The sequence below is a fragment of the Canis lupus genome, chromosome 23 (assembly GCF_003254725.2).
Source record: "Canis lupus dingo isolate Sandy chromosome 23, ASM325472v2, whole genome shotgun sequence".
In the NCBI taxonomy this organism is placed as follows: domain Eukaryota; kingdom Metazoa; phylum Chordata; class Mammalia; order Carnivora; family Canidae; genus Canis; species Canis lupus.
The window spans coordinates 45,807,375-45,826,058 of record NC_064265.1 but is presented as its reverse complement, the minus strand read 5'-3'; the positions used below and the strand labels follow the sequence as shown (position 1 = coordinate 45,826,058).

At 41.3% G+C, this 18,684-nt stretch overlaps 1 protein-coding gene across 7 annotated transcripts in view; it reads right to left on the bottom strand.

The window, feature by feature from the left end:
- MED12L (mediator complex subunit 12L) overlaps positions 1–18,684 on the bottom strand; it is a 323,628-nt gene that overhangs the window by 244,942 nt on the left and 60,002 nt on the right. For all 7 annotated transcript variants that reach the window (XR_004808722.2, XM_025436195.3, XM_025436196.3 and 4 more), the window contains exons 5-10: positions 14,087–14,256; positions 11,082–11,192; positions 9,792–10,061; positions 6,137–6,286; positions 5,223–5,322; positions 4,768–4,904 (exon numbers count right to left, since the gene is read on the bottom strand). Coding sequence is in view for 6 of the 7 variants with exons in the window: in XM_025436195.3 (XP_025291980.1) it covers positions 4,768–4,904; positions 5,223–5,322; positions 6,137–6,286; positions 9,792–10,061; positions 11,082–11,192; positions 14,087–14,256 (938 nt within the window). In the remaining variant the exon portion in view is untranslated. The remainder of the gene's footprint in view (positions 1–4,767; positions 4,905–5,222; positions 5,323–6,136; positions 6,287–9,791; positions 10,062–11,081; positions 11,193–14,086; positions 14,257–18,684) is intronic.

Here is an 18,684-nt window from a genome sequence, read left to right as displayed (position 1 = left end):
TTCTGAAACACTAAACAGGCAAATCCATAAGCCAAAGTATAAAACAGGTGCCAGGAGTTGCAAAGCGACAGGTGTCTGGGCAAACATGGCCAACAGACACACTGCTTGGTCTACGGAGTGTTTTAAGACTGAAAAGGTTTACATGTAAGTCTTGACATCCAAGTTCTCTTAAAATGTTGAATGATAAGACGACAGCAGGTCTGCATTCCCAACTAGAATCTGAGCCAGGGATCCCTGGGTGGCGCAGCGGTTTGGCGCCTGCCTTTGGCCCAGGGCGCGATCCTGGAGACCCGGGATCGAATCCCACATCGGGCTCCCAGTGCATGGAGCCTGCTTCTCCCTCTGCCTGTGTCTCTGCCTCTCTCTCTCTCTCTCTGTGACTATCATTCATAAATAAATAAATAAATAAATAAATAAATAAATAAATAAATAAATAAATAAAAAAAGAATCTGAGCCAGGCCACTCTGCTCAGAAAGGGCATGCCCCCTCCCCAGTCGCCTCTCAGTGGCCCTGGATGCACCAGCCTACCATTAACTTGCACCACCTGCCTAACCACCATGCAACACGAGTCTCTGAGCCCTGTCCTAAGCATTACAAGTTTTATATCTCACACTACACAGAATGAAAAATCAAGCAGCATAGATCTAGAATAAGGAAACCTTAAGTGTTTTGAGATGTATATTTTTACCTCATACAACAGTAGCCAAGCCCTAACAGAGAAGTAGCTGCTGAGGATAAGAGGGGGCAGCAGGGAAGGAGAGGGTAAAGGAATAACACAGTCCATGGACAATGAGTGGAAGCACTCTACAGGCCTGACAGTTCATCGTGGGGCACACTCTCACCCTCATGACCACAGAGTACAACCACAGGACAGGACGAAGGTTTCAAACACCTTCATCCTGTGCATTACCATTTTCAACAGCCTTTGACCAAATATCGAGACTAATGAAACACACAAATCTGAACTTCAGGTTCCGCATCCCATCGGTACAGCTGCTCTCCTAACTCCCTACAAGAAAGGAGGAAGACCTAGATTTCCTTTTAGCAGTTCCAGAGAAAAAGGAATCAAGAAGGGTAAGTTCAACTTTCCCAAACAGACGTGGGGAAGCAGGCTGAGCAACCTAGGGCCTGAGCCTACCTAAACACAACCTCACCAAAAGCAAACCTCAAGCTCATTGCAACTGCAGAGGTTGGTCACTTTTTTCTATTATCTTTCATGTTGTCTAAGTCCTAACACAAATTATGCAACCAAAAAAGAGGAAGCACATTTTCAAGAAGTGAGAACGGTTTCTGAATCCTAACCACACCACTTTATACAACTCTTTCTAATCAGAAGATTATAGTTTCATCATATTGGATCTTCAAATGTAATACTAATGCTATTGGTAATTATTGCTATTTATCATTAACACTTTTTAATATATTTACACAGTACTTTATAATTCTCAAAGTGCTCATATCCTTGAGGGGACAGATAAGTGGGCATAGAGCACTCGCCCTAACATGTAAAGGCACCGAAGCACAGAGCCTATGGGTAACTTGTTCAAGGTCACACAGCTGATCATTAGTACAACTCCACAGCTCCGACATGAATTCCAGAAATACATAAAGTGACTTGGTAGTCAAGAAAATAGTGGACCCTAGTAAAGAGTAAGCACAAAGATGAAACACTGCGTGCACATACACACATACGCGTTTTGATGCACACACAAATGCCAAAGCTATACTGTAAGAATTAAAATTTAATATTCAATAAAAATCAATTTAATGTTAAATATTTTAATGTTGAAAAATCATCCTAATGTTAAATTAACTGGATCTGCCCAGTTATTCTTTCTGGCAGATTATGAAAAGGTGACCAGTTGGAATTACAGGTTTGAAAAAGAACTTTTGTCTTACTCATAAAAGAGCACTGTAACCACAAAGCAACCGCTCGCTCACAACAAATCTTTCCATAGTTGAGTCAACATTCAACATAATTACCCCTAAATGGGCAACTCGGACATTCCTTCCAATGAAGTAGGTCACTAGAACATCCAGGACTCTCTGCCCTAAACACATGTCGCCCTCTAGTGGCATTCACCTCCCTGTTTCCCGGGTGAAGTCCCTCACTGGAGGCAACTGTGCTTTACAGAGCTGATAGCGTGATTTTACTCAAAAATATAAAACTTGCGGTGCCTGGGTGGCTCAGTCGAGTTAGCATCTGACCCTTGATCTCACTTCAGGTCTTGATATCGGAGACATGAGTTCGAGCCTTGCATTGAACTCGCCTAGCGTGGGGCTTACTTGAAAATATATATATATATATATATATATATATATATATATAGTATATATATTTTGATATGTAGTTTAACGTATTTTAATATATATGTTTTTATATTTTTAATATATGTAAGTTAAAAGTTAATTTCTGCGGTTGATAAGGCACTTGGATCATTTTCTCTTAAGGAGTGCTAATGAATAACTTAAGTCTCTGTTGGTGAATGGGGCATGTAATTCTGAAGTTGATCAGTTCGTTCACTTGAGAGTTCTATAGTCAGGCTAATCACAAAACTCAAGCGGTTCTGGTGCACTTGCTAAAATGCTCACAAGGGAATAATGCAGTGTTTACGCAACACTTGGTGCAAGAAGCTTAGCAGAGCAAAAGGACATCTTGAATTTTAGTTACGCCTACTTTCTTCCCTGGTATCTCACTTCTATATATTAAAAGCCTTAACAGTCTTACAACTTTTTACCTAAGAAAGTCTTTATCACAAATAGACACCCTAAAAGAACAAAGTAACACTCTAACTTGTGTGAATAAGTGGAAAATTACAGACTTATAATCAGTATACTCTATGGAAGTACTAAAGCATCGCTATTGAGACTTCACAGCGAAGGAGAAAATATGCTCTGTCTGTACCTCACTCAACATTCTGACATTCTACTTGGCAGCAGTGAACTTGAACCTTATCTTTGAGAAGCAGGGTGACACCACAAATTATTCCAGAAAGAGGAATAACCTACAGCAGATTCACATCAGATTCGCCTAAGGGTGGGAGATAAGGAAAGGTTTGGGGTTATTGTTTCTCTGGTTTAATCTCTCCCTTCCACATAGGCATTCCCAAAGGCTAGTACAAAAATCAAAGATAATAGTAATCAGTTAACTAAGGTGTTCCTTAAATGCAGGTGCCATGTCTTAATATTTACCTCTTTGTTCCCAGTGCCTAACACAACCTGGATATACCAAAGGTGCTCTCCACTGTAAAAAGAAGACAGACAAGCTTGCTCATTCTCCCAAATTAAGGGTGAGAGTAAAAAACTGAAAAACCTTTGTTTATACAGCAGTTCAATCATGAAACAATCTAATCCAAGAAAGCATAGGATAATAATTGTCTGTGGTAGGGCAGCCCGGGTGGCCCAGCGGTTCAGCGCCTGCCTTCGGCCCAGCATGTGATCCTGGAGACCCGGGATCGAGTCCTACGTCGGGCTCCCTGCATGGAGCCTGCTCCTCCCTTTGCCTGTGTCTCTGCCTCTCTCTCTGTCATGAATAAATAAAAATCCATAAAATAATAAATAATAAAAATCTTTAAAAAAAAGATTTTATTTATTCATGAGAGACAAAAAGAGAGAGAGAGGGGGGCACAGAGACATAGGCAGAGGGAGGAGCAGGCAGGGAGCCCAATGTAGGACTGGATCCCAGGTCTCCAGGATCACACGCTGGGCTGAAGGCAGGCGCTGAACCGCTGGGCCACCCAGGGATCCCCAAATAAAATCTTTGAAAATAAAAAAATTGTCTGTGATAGTTAATTTTACTTGCGAATTTGGTTAGGCCACGGTACAGTTTTTTTGGTCAAATTCCAGTCTAGATGTTGCTGTGAAGGTTATTTTTTAAAATGTGGGTAACATTTAAATCAGTTAACTCTGAGGAAAGCAGACTATCCTCCATAATATGAGTGGGCCTCACCCAATGAGTTGAAGGCCTTAAAAGAAAAGACAGGTCCCCAAGGAAGAAGGAAGAAGGAATTCTGCTTCTATACAGGCTTCAGACTCAAGACTGCTACGTCAACTGTTCCCAGGGTCCCCAGGCTGCTAGCCTGCCCTGCACTTTTCAGATTTGCCTGCCCTCATAATCATGGGAGCCAATTCCTTAAAATAAATTGGAAAATTATGTATACACACACACACACAATTATGCATATGTGTGTGTGTATATATACATATGTGTGTATACTGGTTCCCCCTCTCCATATTGGTTCTGTTTCTCTGGAGAATCCTAATACATCGCATACAGATTTTTCAAAGATAATGACTACAATATTCACTCACTGCTCTAAATATTAAAATACAATCCCTCTAAGTTAAAGCCAGAATGAAGTCTAATCACTAGATGGATACTCTGCTAGAACTAAAATGATAGGGGTGATAATAAGGGCCAAGAAAAATCTTTCCAACAAATACACCTAGGTTAATCAGCTCAATGGTCATTCCATTTTAATAATCTGGAGGGGTTTCAGTCCAACAATAAAATGATTTCAGGGTGTAGACACCTTCTAAGCTATTATACTTCACAGAAAAGGCTTTGCCAGAATGGAATGAATGAATGAATGAATGAATGAAAAAAGAAAGAAAGAGAGAGAGAGAGAAAGAAAGAAAGAAAGAAAGAAGAAAGAAAGAAAGAAAGAAAGAAAGAAAGAAAGAAAGAAAGAAAGAAAGAAAGAAAGAAAGAAAAAGAAAAAATAGGTTGAGAAAATTAAAATGAAAAGAAGAAAAATATTAGCTACCTCTTGGTTATCTTTGTTTTGGTTTGCCCAGAAAATCTTATGATAAAGCGTCTCCATTGAATTGCTGGAATCCGTCCGGTCAAAACAATGTCGATCCAACACTTCCAACGTGTGCAAAACCCGACTAATGGTCACTCCTGGATGTGGAAATTAAGCAAGCATTTAAAGAGGTTAAACGAAGCCAGAACAGCATAGTACAAAATCATCAATATGTAGGGCAAAAGGGATTTTAAGGAAGTGTCATTCTCAGCATGTAAGAAATGCCAACAAAACCAAACCTGACGTTCTAGACAGCCAGGAGCTAAAGGGCACGGAATGAAGAATGCCTCAACAGTCACTAGGTGGCTCCGTCGAAAAGCACCCTTACTCAATATGGGGACGGATTTTGTAAGAATCAGAAACACGCCCTAAAGGCCAACATTCAGAAGCACTCCTTCTTCTCTTGTGTGCTGTACCTGCTGTTGACTCTTGGCACTTGTCAAAAGACCACCGAACTTCCACCGCACGGCCTCTTTGTTTTATCTGCTGTTCCACCTCATAAATCCTTGCCCGAACCTGAAAGATAATCGCTTCTAATTAACTTGTGCTTGGAAAGCCACGGCGGCTGTCTAAATCATGTCGGGTTCTCCCACGTGAGCACAGCATCCTACAATGAACCACAATCCTGACTAACATCATAGCAAATTTAGCCTGTTGCCCAAGAAGCACATTTTAAAATTTACAAGTGGTGGCTCAATGCCAGTTGTCAATAACAAATGCTCCCAGAAAACTAACGCTTGCTTTATCACAAGTGAAAATTTTTGTAGGATTATCATATGGGAAAGTGAAAGCTCTAACGTATCCTTCTTGAGCCATTCTTCTATGTATGAAAACAACCCCCCCCCCCCAAAAAAAAAAACAAACAAACAAACAAAAAAACAACCAGGCATGTTTTATTAAGAAAAATGCTTGGTAAAAAAAAAGATTTTTATTGTCAACATTAGTCATGATCCTGCAGTTTAAGATTCTTAAGTCTCTGGACCAAATAACCCCACACTAATAAAACTAACTAATAAAAACACAGTTATTAAATATCACAGAGTACCAACTAGGAGAGCCGCGGTCACGTATTAGAACCACCACCGTAACTACTGTCTGTCTGGGTAGCAGAACTCTGGAGGAACTGCCCCGCAAGAGGGAAAGAAGAAAAGGGGCAGCGTGATGGACATCTATGGTTCAGAGAGGCTACATACTTGCCCCAAGTTCTCCAGAGAGAAGGGGGAGCAGGGTTGGGACGAGCATCCGAGATGCTAAAACCTGCTTGGCCCCCATGTCATGATGCCCCTCAAGAATGAAAACACCCATCGAACCCCCGTAACGGAAAGCCTACCTGCTGATTGAAGGCCGTGTTCCCACCCGGCATGGGGAGGCTGGAAGGGGCCACCTGCAGCAGATCCAGGGGCGAGCCTGGGTTCGCGCTCTTATTGTCGTTTGTGGAATAGTTCCACACCAAGGCACTTGGGCAACAGAGAGTGACAGTCTGGAAATGGAGCAGGAAAATCTTGGTATTTAAAGGAATGGGAAAAATATAACAGCTTCAAAGCAAAAAGGATGCCTTATCATAACCATACTAATAGTTTCCTATCAGTAAGTTTAGAATATGCACCGCTTACCCCATTCTCAACTTTTCAAATCCTAAGACAAAACTGAGTTATTAATTTGAGGGATGCCTGGGTGGCTCGGTCAGCTAAGTGTCTGACTTCAGCTCAGGTCATGATCTCAGGGTGGAGATGCATGGAGCCCCGAGTTGGTGCTCAGCAGGGAGTCTGCTTCTCCCTCCCCCTCTCCCACTGACCCTCCCCCTGCTCCTGCTCTCTCAAAAAAAATAAAATCTTTAAAAAACAAACAAAATTACTAATTTGAAAGGGAGTACAACTACTGAGAAAGTACTAAAAATTATAATTCATAAGCTAACATTTCAGCCCAGAAAAACCTAGGAAAGTTAACAAAAACACAATAATCATCACTGAAAAATGGTCACTTAAAACAATTTTTTCATGCAATTAGAAAAATGAGATGGAATTAGAATATGTTATTTCTAAGGTTTTAAAATCTAAGGAGGAACTTTTTTTTTTTTAATCTATGAAATAATCTCTGAGATAATGCAGTAAAATAAATGTTGGACAGGCAATAACCCTGGGCCAGCAGGTGACAAATTTCTATAAAAAGCCAGAACAATAAATGCTTTAAATTTTGCAGGTCACATATTCTATAATCTCTGCCACATATTCTTTTATTTTGCTTTAATAACTCACTGAAAATGTAAAATGTATTCTTAGCTCCTAGGCTGGATTTGGCCTCCAGGGTCTGTCAACCCCTACCTTAGACCCCTGAAGACGTTTCTTACTCAAGCAGTTTGCATGAAGCGCTTTCGATGACCACCTCACCCCTGGGTCACAGAAACACCCCGAGGTAGAAGTGTTCCTCCCTAAGTCTACCAAAGAGGAGCATGAGCCATGGTGGAGGTCAGTAGCTGATTTCAGCACGCGTGCCTGGAACCACTACACTAACCCTCCTGCCTCCTAAACGCAGATGAAACAGTAGGGCTCCAGTTTAATCAAGCACTTACCCTGTCCTGTACCCTGCCCTGCAAGCTTTCAGTCATCGTAACCCCAGCTCTACGTGGTAATGAAGTAAGAACGGTCACCGTCCCCCTCACACCCAGGAAATGGAGGCTCAAGGTTCAAGTTAGTCAGTGGCAGAGCAGAGGCTAAAATCAGGCCTGCGATGATTTTGAAAAATAGGGTCCTAACCATCGTGCTGTGGTGCCCCTCAGCGATAGACTCTGTGAGCTTATTAGAGAGGGAATGTAGTATTTCTTTTTTTTTTTTTTTTCCAAATGCAAAATTGTTAAGAAAACTAGATTCTGAGGTCTAGCGGACATCTTGGTGGAAACCAGATAGCAGACGTGAAGAATGTCCAGTCCCTGAGCCCCACCTCCCCATCTCCTTCCTCCTGTGTGTGAGAAGGTGAGGGCTTCTCATCTCCTGTCCGTGAGGGTGCTCTTCCCAGTGTTCTGAATTCCAAAGCTGCCAACATCCAGGGCACTGACCTATCAACACTCTGCTGCTCCTGTTCTCACTCTCTACTAATTTACCCTCAGTGCAGAAAAAGTAAGTTTTTAAAATCTCCACTCACCTAACAGCAATCTCTCTCTTTCCTTCGCAGGCGTGTGTCTCAAAAGAACAGGTCGTATTAGTCCTCCCCACTCCTCACTGCTCCTCAACCCACCTTAATATGGCTTCTCACCCACTACTCAACCGATCATCAGTGACCACTCTCTTCTCAAAGACAATCCAGCCATCTTCTGACCAGACTTCCCCAATCTGCTGGGCACTGCCCACTATTAACTCCTTGTATAAACTTCTTGCAGCACCTAGAGAAGCAGCTCAACGTGGCAGTGACGAGTGTGGACTCCGGATCCAGAATGCTGGTGTGAATTCCAGCTTTGCCACTTGCCTGCGGCGTGACCTACACCATTTCATCACTAATGCTGCCGCAGTAAGACCGGTTCCAATCTCAATAGGATGGTTCTGAGAACTGAATGACTTAATATAGGTTATAATTTACAACAGGGCTAAGAACACAATAAATGCTATTACTAGGCTTGTAACAGAATTCTATTCTTATTCTCTTGTCCTTGTCTCCATAACAAGACTCTCTTCTTTCTGGTCTCTCCAGGCTGGCCACATTTTCATGGTCGCCTCCATGAACTTCCCTTTGTCCACCTCTCAACCACTCAGGCCTGCCGGGTCCGCTGGTCGCCTCTTACTGCTAACTCTTTGGGTAATCTGACCGCCTCCGGGGATTTAGGTCAGCCAAGTTGCCGAGTAGTTCAAATCCACACATGGGCCCAGCTGTTTCCTCAACTTCAGAATGAGACATGTAACAGCCTCTTGAACATATCCATTTAGTGATGCGAAGGAATAAAATAATCCAACACAGTCCAAAAGCAAACTTACCCACACTCTCCCAAACTGACTTCTTAGCCTTGTGTCTCTCTTTCCCCTACTTCGCCACTCCCACAAATCTTCCCTCTATTGTGGCCAAAACAAATCTAACTAAACCGCACCACTGAACATGTCATTTCCCCGGCCTCAAACCCTCCAATGGTGTCCTAATCCTAAGACACACAGGGAGCCTTCTAGGGCCTGACCCCCCACAGGCTTTGTACCTTATGTTCCATTAATTCCAACCTGCACGCACAATGACTGATAGGCCCTCTGGCCCTTTTCTCGTGTTGTTCCCTCTGCCAGCCATTTTTAACATTTTCTTTTAAATGTTTAAGCACTATATAGCCTCATATATAAGCACGATATAACCTCCTGTTATAAGCCTGTCCTCTCCACAAGACAGGAAACACTACCAGAGTGGAGAATGTATCTTTATGGCCAGCCTTGCCCCAAAACCCCTTAGTAAAGAGCAGGACACATTAAGAGCCCAGGCAACGTGACCTGAACACTAACCTGCAAGCTCCACAGGACAGGGCTGTACCTCATTCCTGACAGTACCAGCCCAGTGGTTTACATGCTCCTGGATGTTCAAGGACCACGCAAGCAGTGATGCAGGGCAAATGAAGAGAGCCTGATAAATTACCTGGACTTTAAAGAAACAGAGAGGGATGGCAACCAACTTCAGATGTGGACTGTGGGAGCTACAGAATGCTGCATGGAGGAATGGTCTTCCAGAAGAAAAGTAATCCAGCAGACTTACTCCCTGGATTCCCTAAAGGATTTTTATCATGGAACTGCTGCGTGGCATCATACAGGACAACTACGATAACTTTCTCCTAGACAGAAGCAACAGGTCTTCACTCAGCTTGATCCAACACAGAGAAAATGAAACATGAAATTTCAATCTGCAAATCTCGTGGGTGAGGAAGAAACCGGAACTGGAGTGTGACGTGAAAGCTGATGGTCCAATTCTCAACCCGGTGGTTTCCTACACCGCATTTTAACATTAAGTAGCAAGGGCCAGGGACTTACCTGCAACATACAACTAAGTCCATAAACCAGAGGGCCGTGCTGTGCACAGGAGAGGAAGTCTGAGAAGGCCAGCTGCACAGGGCTCATGACAGGGCCAGGGGGGCCAGGGCTGGGGGCCCCGATGCTCGAGCTGTTTGGTCCTATCATCATGTGGGGCGAGTGGGCAGCCAGGAGGCTGGGGCTATCGCTCAGCAGCAAGGCAAGACGCCGGGCACAGAAGTAGGCAAGACGACGAGACAGGTAAGCCGACTGAACAAACTCATCCGAATACTGAGAAGCAAAAGGACACCAGGCTTCAGTTAGGTCTGATATTATTCAGTGAAACAACTATGTTAACACAGACTTTTTTCATTAATGGGGGGGGAAAAAAAAAAAAAACCTTCTAAAGTACTGTAGAAACCAGTGCCATCAACCAGAACCACATGCAAGCCACATATTTAAAGTTTCCAAAAACCATTAAAAAAGTAACAGGGAATATGAAATTAATAATGTATTTTATTTAGTCTATTATATTCAAAATGCCATCATTTCAACAGGTAATCAATACCAAAAGATTTAATTAGATTTTATACACTTTTTCCTGAACTAAATCTGAAATCTGGTGTGCATTTTACACTTAGAGCACATCTCAAGTTGCACCTGTCACATTTTAAGGGCACAAAAGCCATATGTGGCTAGTGGCTACTCTAATGGACATGGACACAGACCATCACAGGGAGCACACATGCAATGCTAGTGTGGTGTAGTCCCCAGCAGAGCACTAGGGAGAGGAAGAAAATCGAACAGTGCTTCAATTATCAAATTCATACACTAACATTCCAAAAAAACTTTGGGTTTTTTTTTTTTCCTAATAAATTTTATTCAAATAACCTAAATTTTAAGATCTTAGAGCAATCATTAAAACAAGAAGTTCCCAGCCCCAGGGACTCAAAGAACATCAAAAGAATAAAGAAGACCCTCTAATCCTTAAAAAAAAAAAAAAAAGATGATTTGTTTTCACAAAAATCTGTGTGAATCAGGGAGACAGTAATTAAAGAGCTGTCTGCTTAGCTCAGTGACGGAAGCAATCAGTGGAGGTAAGAATACTTTAGAAGGACATGTGGTTAAAAACTCCGAACATGGCTAACATAAACGATTGCCTCTTGATCACATGTTGTAGCATCAAGACATTTTTCCCTTCTATTCCAGAAAGAACTGTTTTCCTCTTTCACATCAACGTACTTAACCATCCTTTTCAGACTCATTTCCCACCCATAAAAACCAGCGGGCTCATGGTCACACATACTATACCTGCAGCATTAGTGGTAACAAGAGTTTAAGAAGGTCATCATCCATTGGTCTGATCTTTTCTAAAACATCCAAGATCCACGTCAGATATTCATGTTTTTCTAGCATTCCTTCCTTCAATGAACAAACAAAAAGTTACACCGATAATGTTAAAAAGCAAAACCAATTAACATTCTAAAAAGAGCCCGATTACTCTTACTCTTATGCTTAAGTGTAATTTTGCTAGTAGTATTTTTGCTGTTGTAGTAAAATATGGTCTCCTGAATCACGGTCCACGTTCTAAACAAAACAAAGACCCGGTGTGATTCTGTATGGTTGGTTTGGGGTGGGGGGTTTGGGGTGAGGAGTTTCTGTTGTTTTCATTTTTTTGGTAATCTGCTTCATTCTAAACTGAAAAAAGTTAATTCCTACAAGGAAGGAAATTCAAAGTTTTCAGACTACCAGGACATGTCAAGTGTCTGGCTGGATTTCAGGGGAGTATGAACTTATAGGAGAAAACTTATTCAACGGTGCTAATTATAAAGAACAAAAGCCCCCATCACACCATCACCTCAGCAAGCAGTGGAAAATCCCAGCAGATCAAATACCTTCCTATTATCCCTGCCTCCATCCTAAAATTAACTTCAGATACTATGACCTATGTATTAAATATAACCTTAAACATCAACATAATGGCCTGATTAATCATTAACACAAAAATGAAAAAAAAAATAAAAAAAAGAAATGAAAAAAATGTCTAATAAAATAATGTATACATATTCCAACATAACTACATTAAAAATAACAACACATCTCATATTTCCAAAATGGTCGACAGGGGTGGTGATATAAGCACCATTGATATTTTCATCTATTACCCTCATGTTAACACACATGCATTCATATAAATACACAATTCCTCTATGACATTCTACGCATGTACGTGTTCAACGTCACATTAGAGTTTTATGTTTTGATTCACATCACAATTCACAAACTAGGAACAAAAATGACAGGTCTTCTGGGAAAGGCACTTATGTTCTTATAATCGTCTTGATAACAACCTCAGTGGTTACCAAGAACTCCTACTTTATTCCTAGCAACATCTTCACACCTATTTATCACCATTGCTCCACTACAACCATCATCAACTATCTGTGTGAAACTACGCTGATCAATAATAGCTCCAGTACTAAAAAGATTACAGTGACACCACATTGACATGATATCAAGGTATCTACTTGTTGTTCATTCCTAATTTTTAAAATGCTTAAAATCAAAGAGTTAACAGGTCACAGAAAAAGTACAGTTTAAAATTTTAAGACCTATGAGCTTTGAGTTAATAAATTAAGAAAACAGAATTTTGTAATTCAGGGAGAAGACATGGCAAATCCAAGGTCTAAAAAAAAATAAGTCTTCACAAACCTGACTTTCTTTTTTTTTTTTTTTTTTTAAAGATTTTATTTACTTATTTACGAGAGACACAGAGAGCAAGAGAGGCAGAGACACAGGCAGAGGGAGAAGCAGGCTCCATGCAGGGAGCCTGACGTGGGACTCGATCCCAGGACTCCAGGATCATGCTCTGGGCCAAAAGCAGGTGCTAAACCCGCTGAGCCACTCAGAGATCCCCAAACCTGACTTTCAACAGTTACATAACATCTATCCTCAGGATGTTTTTGAGGATGTACCCATACCCTTATTCCTGCGCATGTGTCCATTAGTGTATATACTAAGTCAGTTTCATGTTTCAGACTATGGCCAATTTATAAGAAACTTTTAAATTTCAACATTAGGGATCCCTGGGTGGCTCAGCAGTTTAGCACCTGCCTTCAGCCCAGGGTGTGATCCTAGAGTCCCGGGATCGAGTCCCACATCAGGCTCCCTGCATGGAGCCTGCTTCTCCTTCTACCTATTTCTCTGCTTCTCTCTCTCTCTGTGTCTCATATGAATGAATGAATGAATGAATGAATGAATGAATGAATGAATGAATGAATAAATAATAAAAATAAATTTCAACATTAATGTCCCAATTAAATTCATCTCTTTAGGACTTAACTGCTTCCCATACATAAAGCAGATGCTAATTTCAGGGCTCCCAGTACATGAAGTAGTCCTTCCAAAAATATTAAGCATGCTGAGAGACCCTTTTTCAAAGATGAAGACGAAATCCTCAGCTCAGTAAAAGTCTCAAAGGCTCAGGGTAAGGCACAAGGGTAGTCCTCTGCTAAGTGGAACTAGGATTTGTAAGCGTGGTTTTAACTGGCTTAAAACCAACAATGCTACTTCCCAAGGAACCAGGCTCTTCCCTAGTTTGAGCTCTTAGAAGTCACCTACAACCTGGAAATTATAAAGCTCTACAGGGAAAATCAAGAAGCCACATGTCCTTTTTACCCCCTTCCTCTCTGATCAAGATATTAGGCAGTGAAAGTCTCTGCAGGTCCTACAACTTCAGCAGAATAAACTCCTCTCTCCTGCTTCCCCTCTAGGAATAGGACAGGCAAATAGCAGCACACGCGCCCTCTTCTGGCCAATATGATTTACATCTGCTTGTCCAGAGAGCATCCGTCACTGCTCCGTGGCCCTTACTCATCCTCCTCACTTGCCCTTTATACAGCCGCTGAACCAAATTCAGATGACCCTTCTATGGAGAAACTAAGCCCTATAGAGATCTAGGACACAAGAAACACCAACACAAATATCTTTTTAAATAAATGTATCCAATTTTTGAAAAATAAAAGGTTTAGAAAGGATATTCAAAAGAGAAATTAAAAAAAAAAAAACCTGGGACACCTGGGTGGCTCAGCAGTTGGGCGGATGCCTTTGGCTTGGGGCGTGATCCTGGAGTCTCGGATCGAGCCCACATCGGGCTCCCTGAAGGGATTCTGCTTCTCCCCCTGCCTGTGTCTCTGCCTCTCTCTGTGTGTTTCTCATGAATAAATAAATAAAATATTAAAAAATAAATAAATAAAAAGAACTTGCTCTCTTCTTAAAAACATGCTGGACACCCTTGAGTTTCCTGAGGAGGTTACCTGGAACATGTGAAATGCCAGCTTCTCATTATACTCCCATTGTTTCATGGCTTGCTCTACATCCGGTGGCACAGGCACAGGACCGTCACCTGTGCTGGAAGCCATGTGGTAAAAGTCGGAAATCTTGGCCAACTGCTCTCGAAGATATCTGGTAGATATTTGTGTCCACTCTGCATTAAAAAAAAAAAAAAAAAAAAAAAAAAACTAAATTTCCAGAAACAATGGATATAAGAATTAACATTTTCTCCCCCACTTTCTGATTATCTTAAAGATGTACATATACAACAAACGTCTATTACATCAAAGTGGTTCTGGCATGCACAAGCATTGTACAAAAAAAAAGCACACCCACCCCAGTAATGCAATGTGGAAAGCCCTACACACCCAGCAGGAATGTTGACCAGCTCTTAGGTGGGAAAGGCAGCTCTTCCCGGGTGTCTCTGTGACCCCTAACGTAGGAGGAGAGATGCCTGCACTTTGAGTTATGTACATTTAGTGATGCTCCATGTTATGCTAACAGTCAGCCTAAAAAATATCAAATCCACAAGCAGGAAACAGAACAGAGGAGGTGAGTACCTCAAGAAATCTCAATTCTACTCCAAAAGAATTCAAAATCCTCCAGATGCAACTCTCTTAGGGTAAATGTCTCTGGCTCCAAGTCAGATTTCAAACATGCCTAACTAAGATCTGTTCCATTTTTGTCAGTCATAAGAGGACCGGAATCCACCATGGCCCTGACAGCATTCTGACCTGCACTCCCCCTCCCCACAGCCTCCGGAAACAGGAGCGAGGCCGCCTCTCTGACAACTGACAACCATCTGGACCTTCAGTTATTCTGCTCTCCTCAACCAACACAAGATGCCTCAGAACTCAATCAGGAAGAGTAGTGAGCAACAAAAGGTAGGAGACTGGAAAGGAAATAGAAAAAGTACCATTACAAAAAAAAAAGAAAGAAAGAAAGAAAGAAAGAAAGAAAAAATCACTAAAATTATTCAAAAATGTCTGCCAGAGGGGCACAAATTAAATCAGTGTGTTGCCTCTGGCAACCGTGAGAGATGTGATGCCAACTTTAGCCCATTCTGTGGATAAAAATGTAATAATTGCATGCTCACAGCCAAATTTCCCCAAGGATTAGCGAAACTGCATTTCAGAAGAAACCACCCTACTGAAACGTTACCACACAATGCTGTTTTCCCATTATCCTGGCAATTGGCTCTCCCGCCTTATTTTTAAAGGAACCTATTTTGACAAAAGTAAGAGCAGAAACTCCACATCTGCTGAGGATTGAGGATTTTTATTTTTTAAGTACTGTTAAAAGTACTTGACAACAGTACCCAGAGAAAACTGTTAAGTCCTGGTCTGAACCACTTGTTCTCATTGTGTCTTATTTAAAATCAAAATTCAAAGGCACATGTTAAAGTCTTTATAAGCCAATGCAAAAAGATGAACAGATACTTAGGTCAACATTCTGTTCCTACTCTAGTATTTCTGCAGAAAGCACCACCAATAACAGATATTATCATTAAAATTCATCTATTGCCATTAAAAACATGACAGTAAATTATCAGTGTTATCATCTTCTGGTGCCCCCATTACGGACTAATAGTCTCATGACACTCGTTTAACAAAACAAAATGCCAACCATCAGATGGGACAAGTTTAGCTTAGCTATAATAAGCAAAAACAAAAATAACAAGGATCCAAATCCTAGCTTTTGTGTGCCAAGCCTTGCTATTAACTCCCTCTCAGTATGGTACCATCCTCAATACCCCCACAGAATATTTGAGCCTCAGGAGCTAAAAATAACACACATATTCACACACACCCCTACTCTGTCCAGGGTGTATTTTCCTTTTAAGACTGTTTTTTAAAATGTGGAAGAAATATACAGAAAATACATAATGCAGTATGAAAAGAAAAACATCTATAATACTTTCACCCATAATTAAATATTTTAATATTTATCTTTCCAGGGTTTTTTTTTTTTTTTCCTTTTTATGTGCTGGAATGTTTATATAAACATAAGCATTTCTTCAAAAAAAAAATATGCTGAATAGGACATTCCACAATCTGAATGCCTTTTGGGATTCAAACGGAATGCAAATGTAGCCCTCTTAGTAGTGTGTTTTAACTTTAAATGTATTTAACTGGCATTGAGTTATCAAATCAAAGAGATTTCTGAGGTCTGGGACATAAGACAGTCCAGAGAGGATTAGTATAAAAAATTAGGATGCACACACAATCTTAATTAAAAATTAAAAACAGAAAATAACAAATGGCCACCTGTCCTCTACCCCTCAAAACTATTCGGATTCCCTGGCCCCTCTCATGCTTAGTTAGGACTGGTCTGGAGGAAGGGGCCCAGTTTCAGGTGATAAAAAGAAAATGGGAATGGTTAAAAAAAAAACAAAGGGAAGATGGTGAGGTAGAGGGGGATAGTCAAAGGTAGAAAAGATACAGACAGGGATCAAGGAGGCCACTCTGAAAGTACAGGAGGTCTCAAGTGAAGCAGCTCTGAGGATAGGTCACATCATTCGTAGTTTGTTGATACTGGGAACTTCAGCATGCAGCCAGATTTTTAGAAAGCTGATGCACATAAACATCACTGAGAGCGGTGTCAGGGGCCAGGACTGAAAAGAATGACTGGTCCCTTTGACAACATTCCCCCTTGGCCTCCCTGAATCCTATGGCCACTACTGCTTCTTTGTCAATCCCAAACCCCCAAGACAGAGGGGTTTCAGATATCACGCAGCTCACCCTATCATTTTATAGATCCAGGCACAGCCGACTTATGCCAGGCCACACAGCTAAACCAGAAGTGCACCATCAGGTGTGAGATGCCCCACTCTAGTACATGAAAACACACAGATCAATAAACACCTGCAGGTGAGAACAAAAAGGTGCCAAGTTACATTAACAATGATCCTCCTGGGCCTGGAATACCTGCCGTATATATATATTTTTTTTTTCTTTTTGGAATACCTGCGGTATTAAAAAGAAAACTGGGAGCCCAAGAGAGCAGTAACATCCACCCTGGGGGCAAACACAAAACATACCAAGTGCAGCAAGGCTCAAGGAGAAGGTATCCTGGCAGGGAGACATTGGTAAAGAAGGAACAGTTAGTCGTTTGTGGTTTTGGTAGAATGAACTTTGGAACAGGATGGACCTGGGTGCAAATTCCCAATCTACTAGGCTGTGTGATGTGCTAGATAGTTTCTGCTAAGTCTCAATTTCCTCCTCTGCAATAGGAACCAATAATACACACACACACACACACACAGAGAGTTACTGTAAGGGGTTATTTAGCATGATGCATGCTATGCAGAAATTGATCAATATGTGGTAGCTATCATCACCATTATTGGGGTGAAAAGCTGTTTGAAAGGAAACTAAAGGTTAGACTTCGTCAAAGGACTGCATCTGTTGTCACTGCCGTTAAGACCCTGTCTCTGCTGCAGCTGAGTTGCCAATGCCTAACATGCTCTGGGTAAGTATTTATGAAACCAATCAATATCAGTTTCATGGTTCCAAAACCTCCAACGGCTCTGCAATCCTTTAAGAATTAAACCCAAACTCCTTGGCTAGGACCTAAAATCATTTTGAATACTACCTACCACTAAGTAGCTACAGTTGCTTTCTCTCTGACTCTCAGGCCTATAAAATGCTCTTTATCGACAACACCTTCTCTACTCACCTATGTTCACTTGTGGGAATTTTTCTGAACCCAATTCAAATGTCAAATCAAACACATAGCCTTTCTAGTCTCTGGACACCAACCCCCCACCTAAATGGCATCCCTCTCTGTTCTCTAGTCTCCATAAAACTAGGCCTTACTTGGTCAACGTCTAAGTATTGAGTTGAATCAATACACTCTAAGGTGCTCCCAAAATAATCACTAAATCAAGTCATTCCTCAATTACTCTGCCTCTCAAATCTTCTTACAAAAATCTTTGCCTTCTAGTTTAAACTCATCACTGCTTACACCTAGTTTTCAAACACCATATAGGAAAATGCCAAGCTCCCTCTCTAGCACGCTCTGTCTTTATTACAGCCAATGTGACTAGAAGCAACTGCTAGTCAATGCACGACAAAAGACCTATGCAAATATACTGGACTTTCAATTCTCTTTAATAAACTTCCAGTAGATATATGTGTGTCCTTTAATTTTGTGAGGCTCATTTTCCTGGCCAAATTCTTTTCCCTGATATCAAATTAAGCAGGAACTCACTCTCTAAAATAAACCCAACAGAGATCGTTTTAAGATCTCCACCAATCCCAGAGAGTAAGGTATACATTTTTAAGGTGATCCACTTGACAAAGAACTTTAGTGAAACATGACAGTCTCCTTAAAGGAGAAACCTATAACCTAAAAAATTCTTCCTGTGGCTACACCACTATAATTGAAGCTCCTGCCTCTCCACAGGGAGAACAAGCCTGCATCTCAAACTGTAAGATGTACAAGATTTAATCAGCCTGACTTCGGTGCAGACTGAAGGATGGGGGAGGGACAGACTCAGTGCATGCAAGACACAGCACATTCCACTTCTAAATACTCAGTAAGAATGATTTTAAGATTCTCCACCATTCTTTTTGTTGTT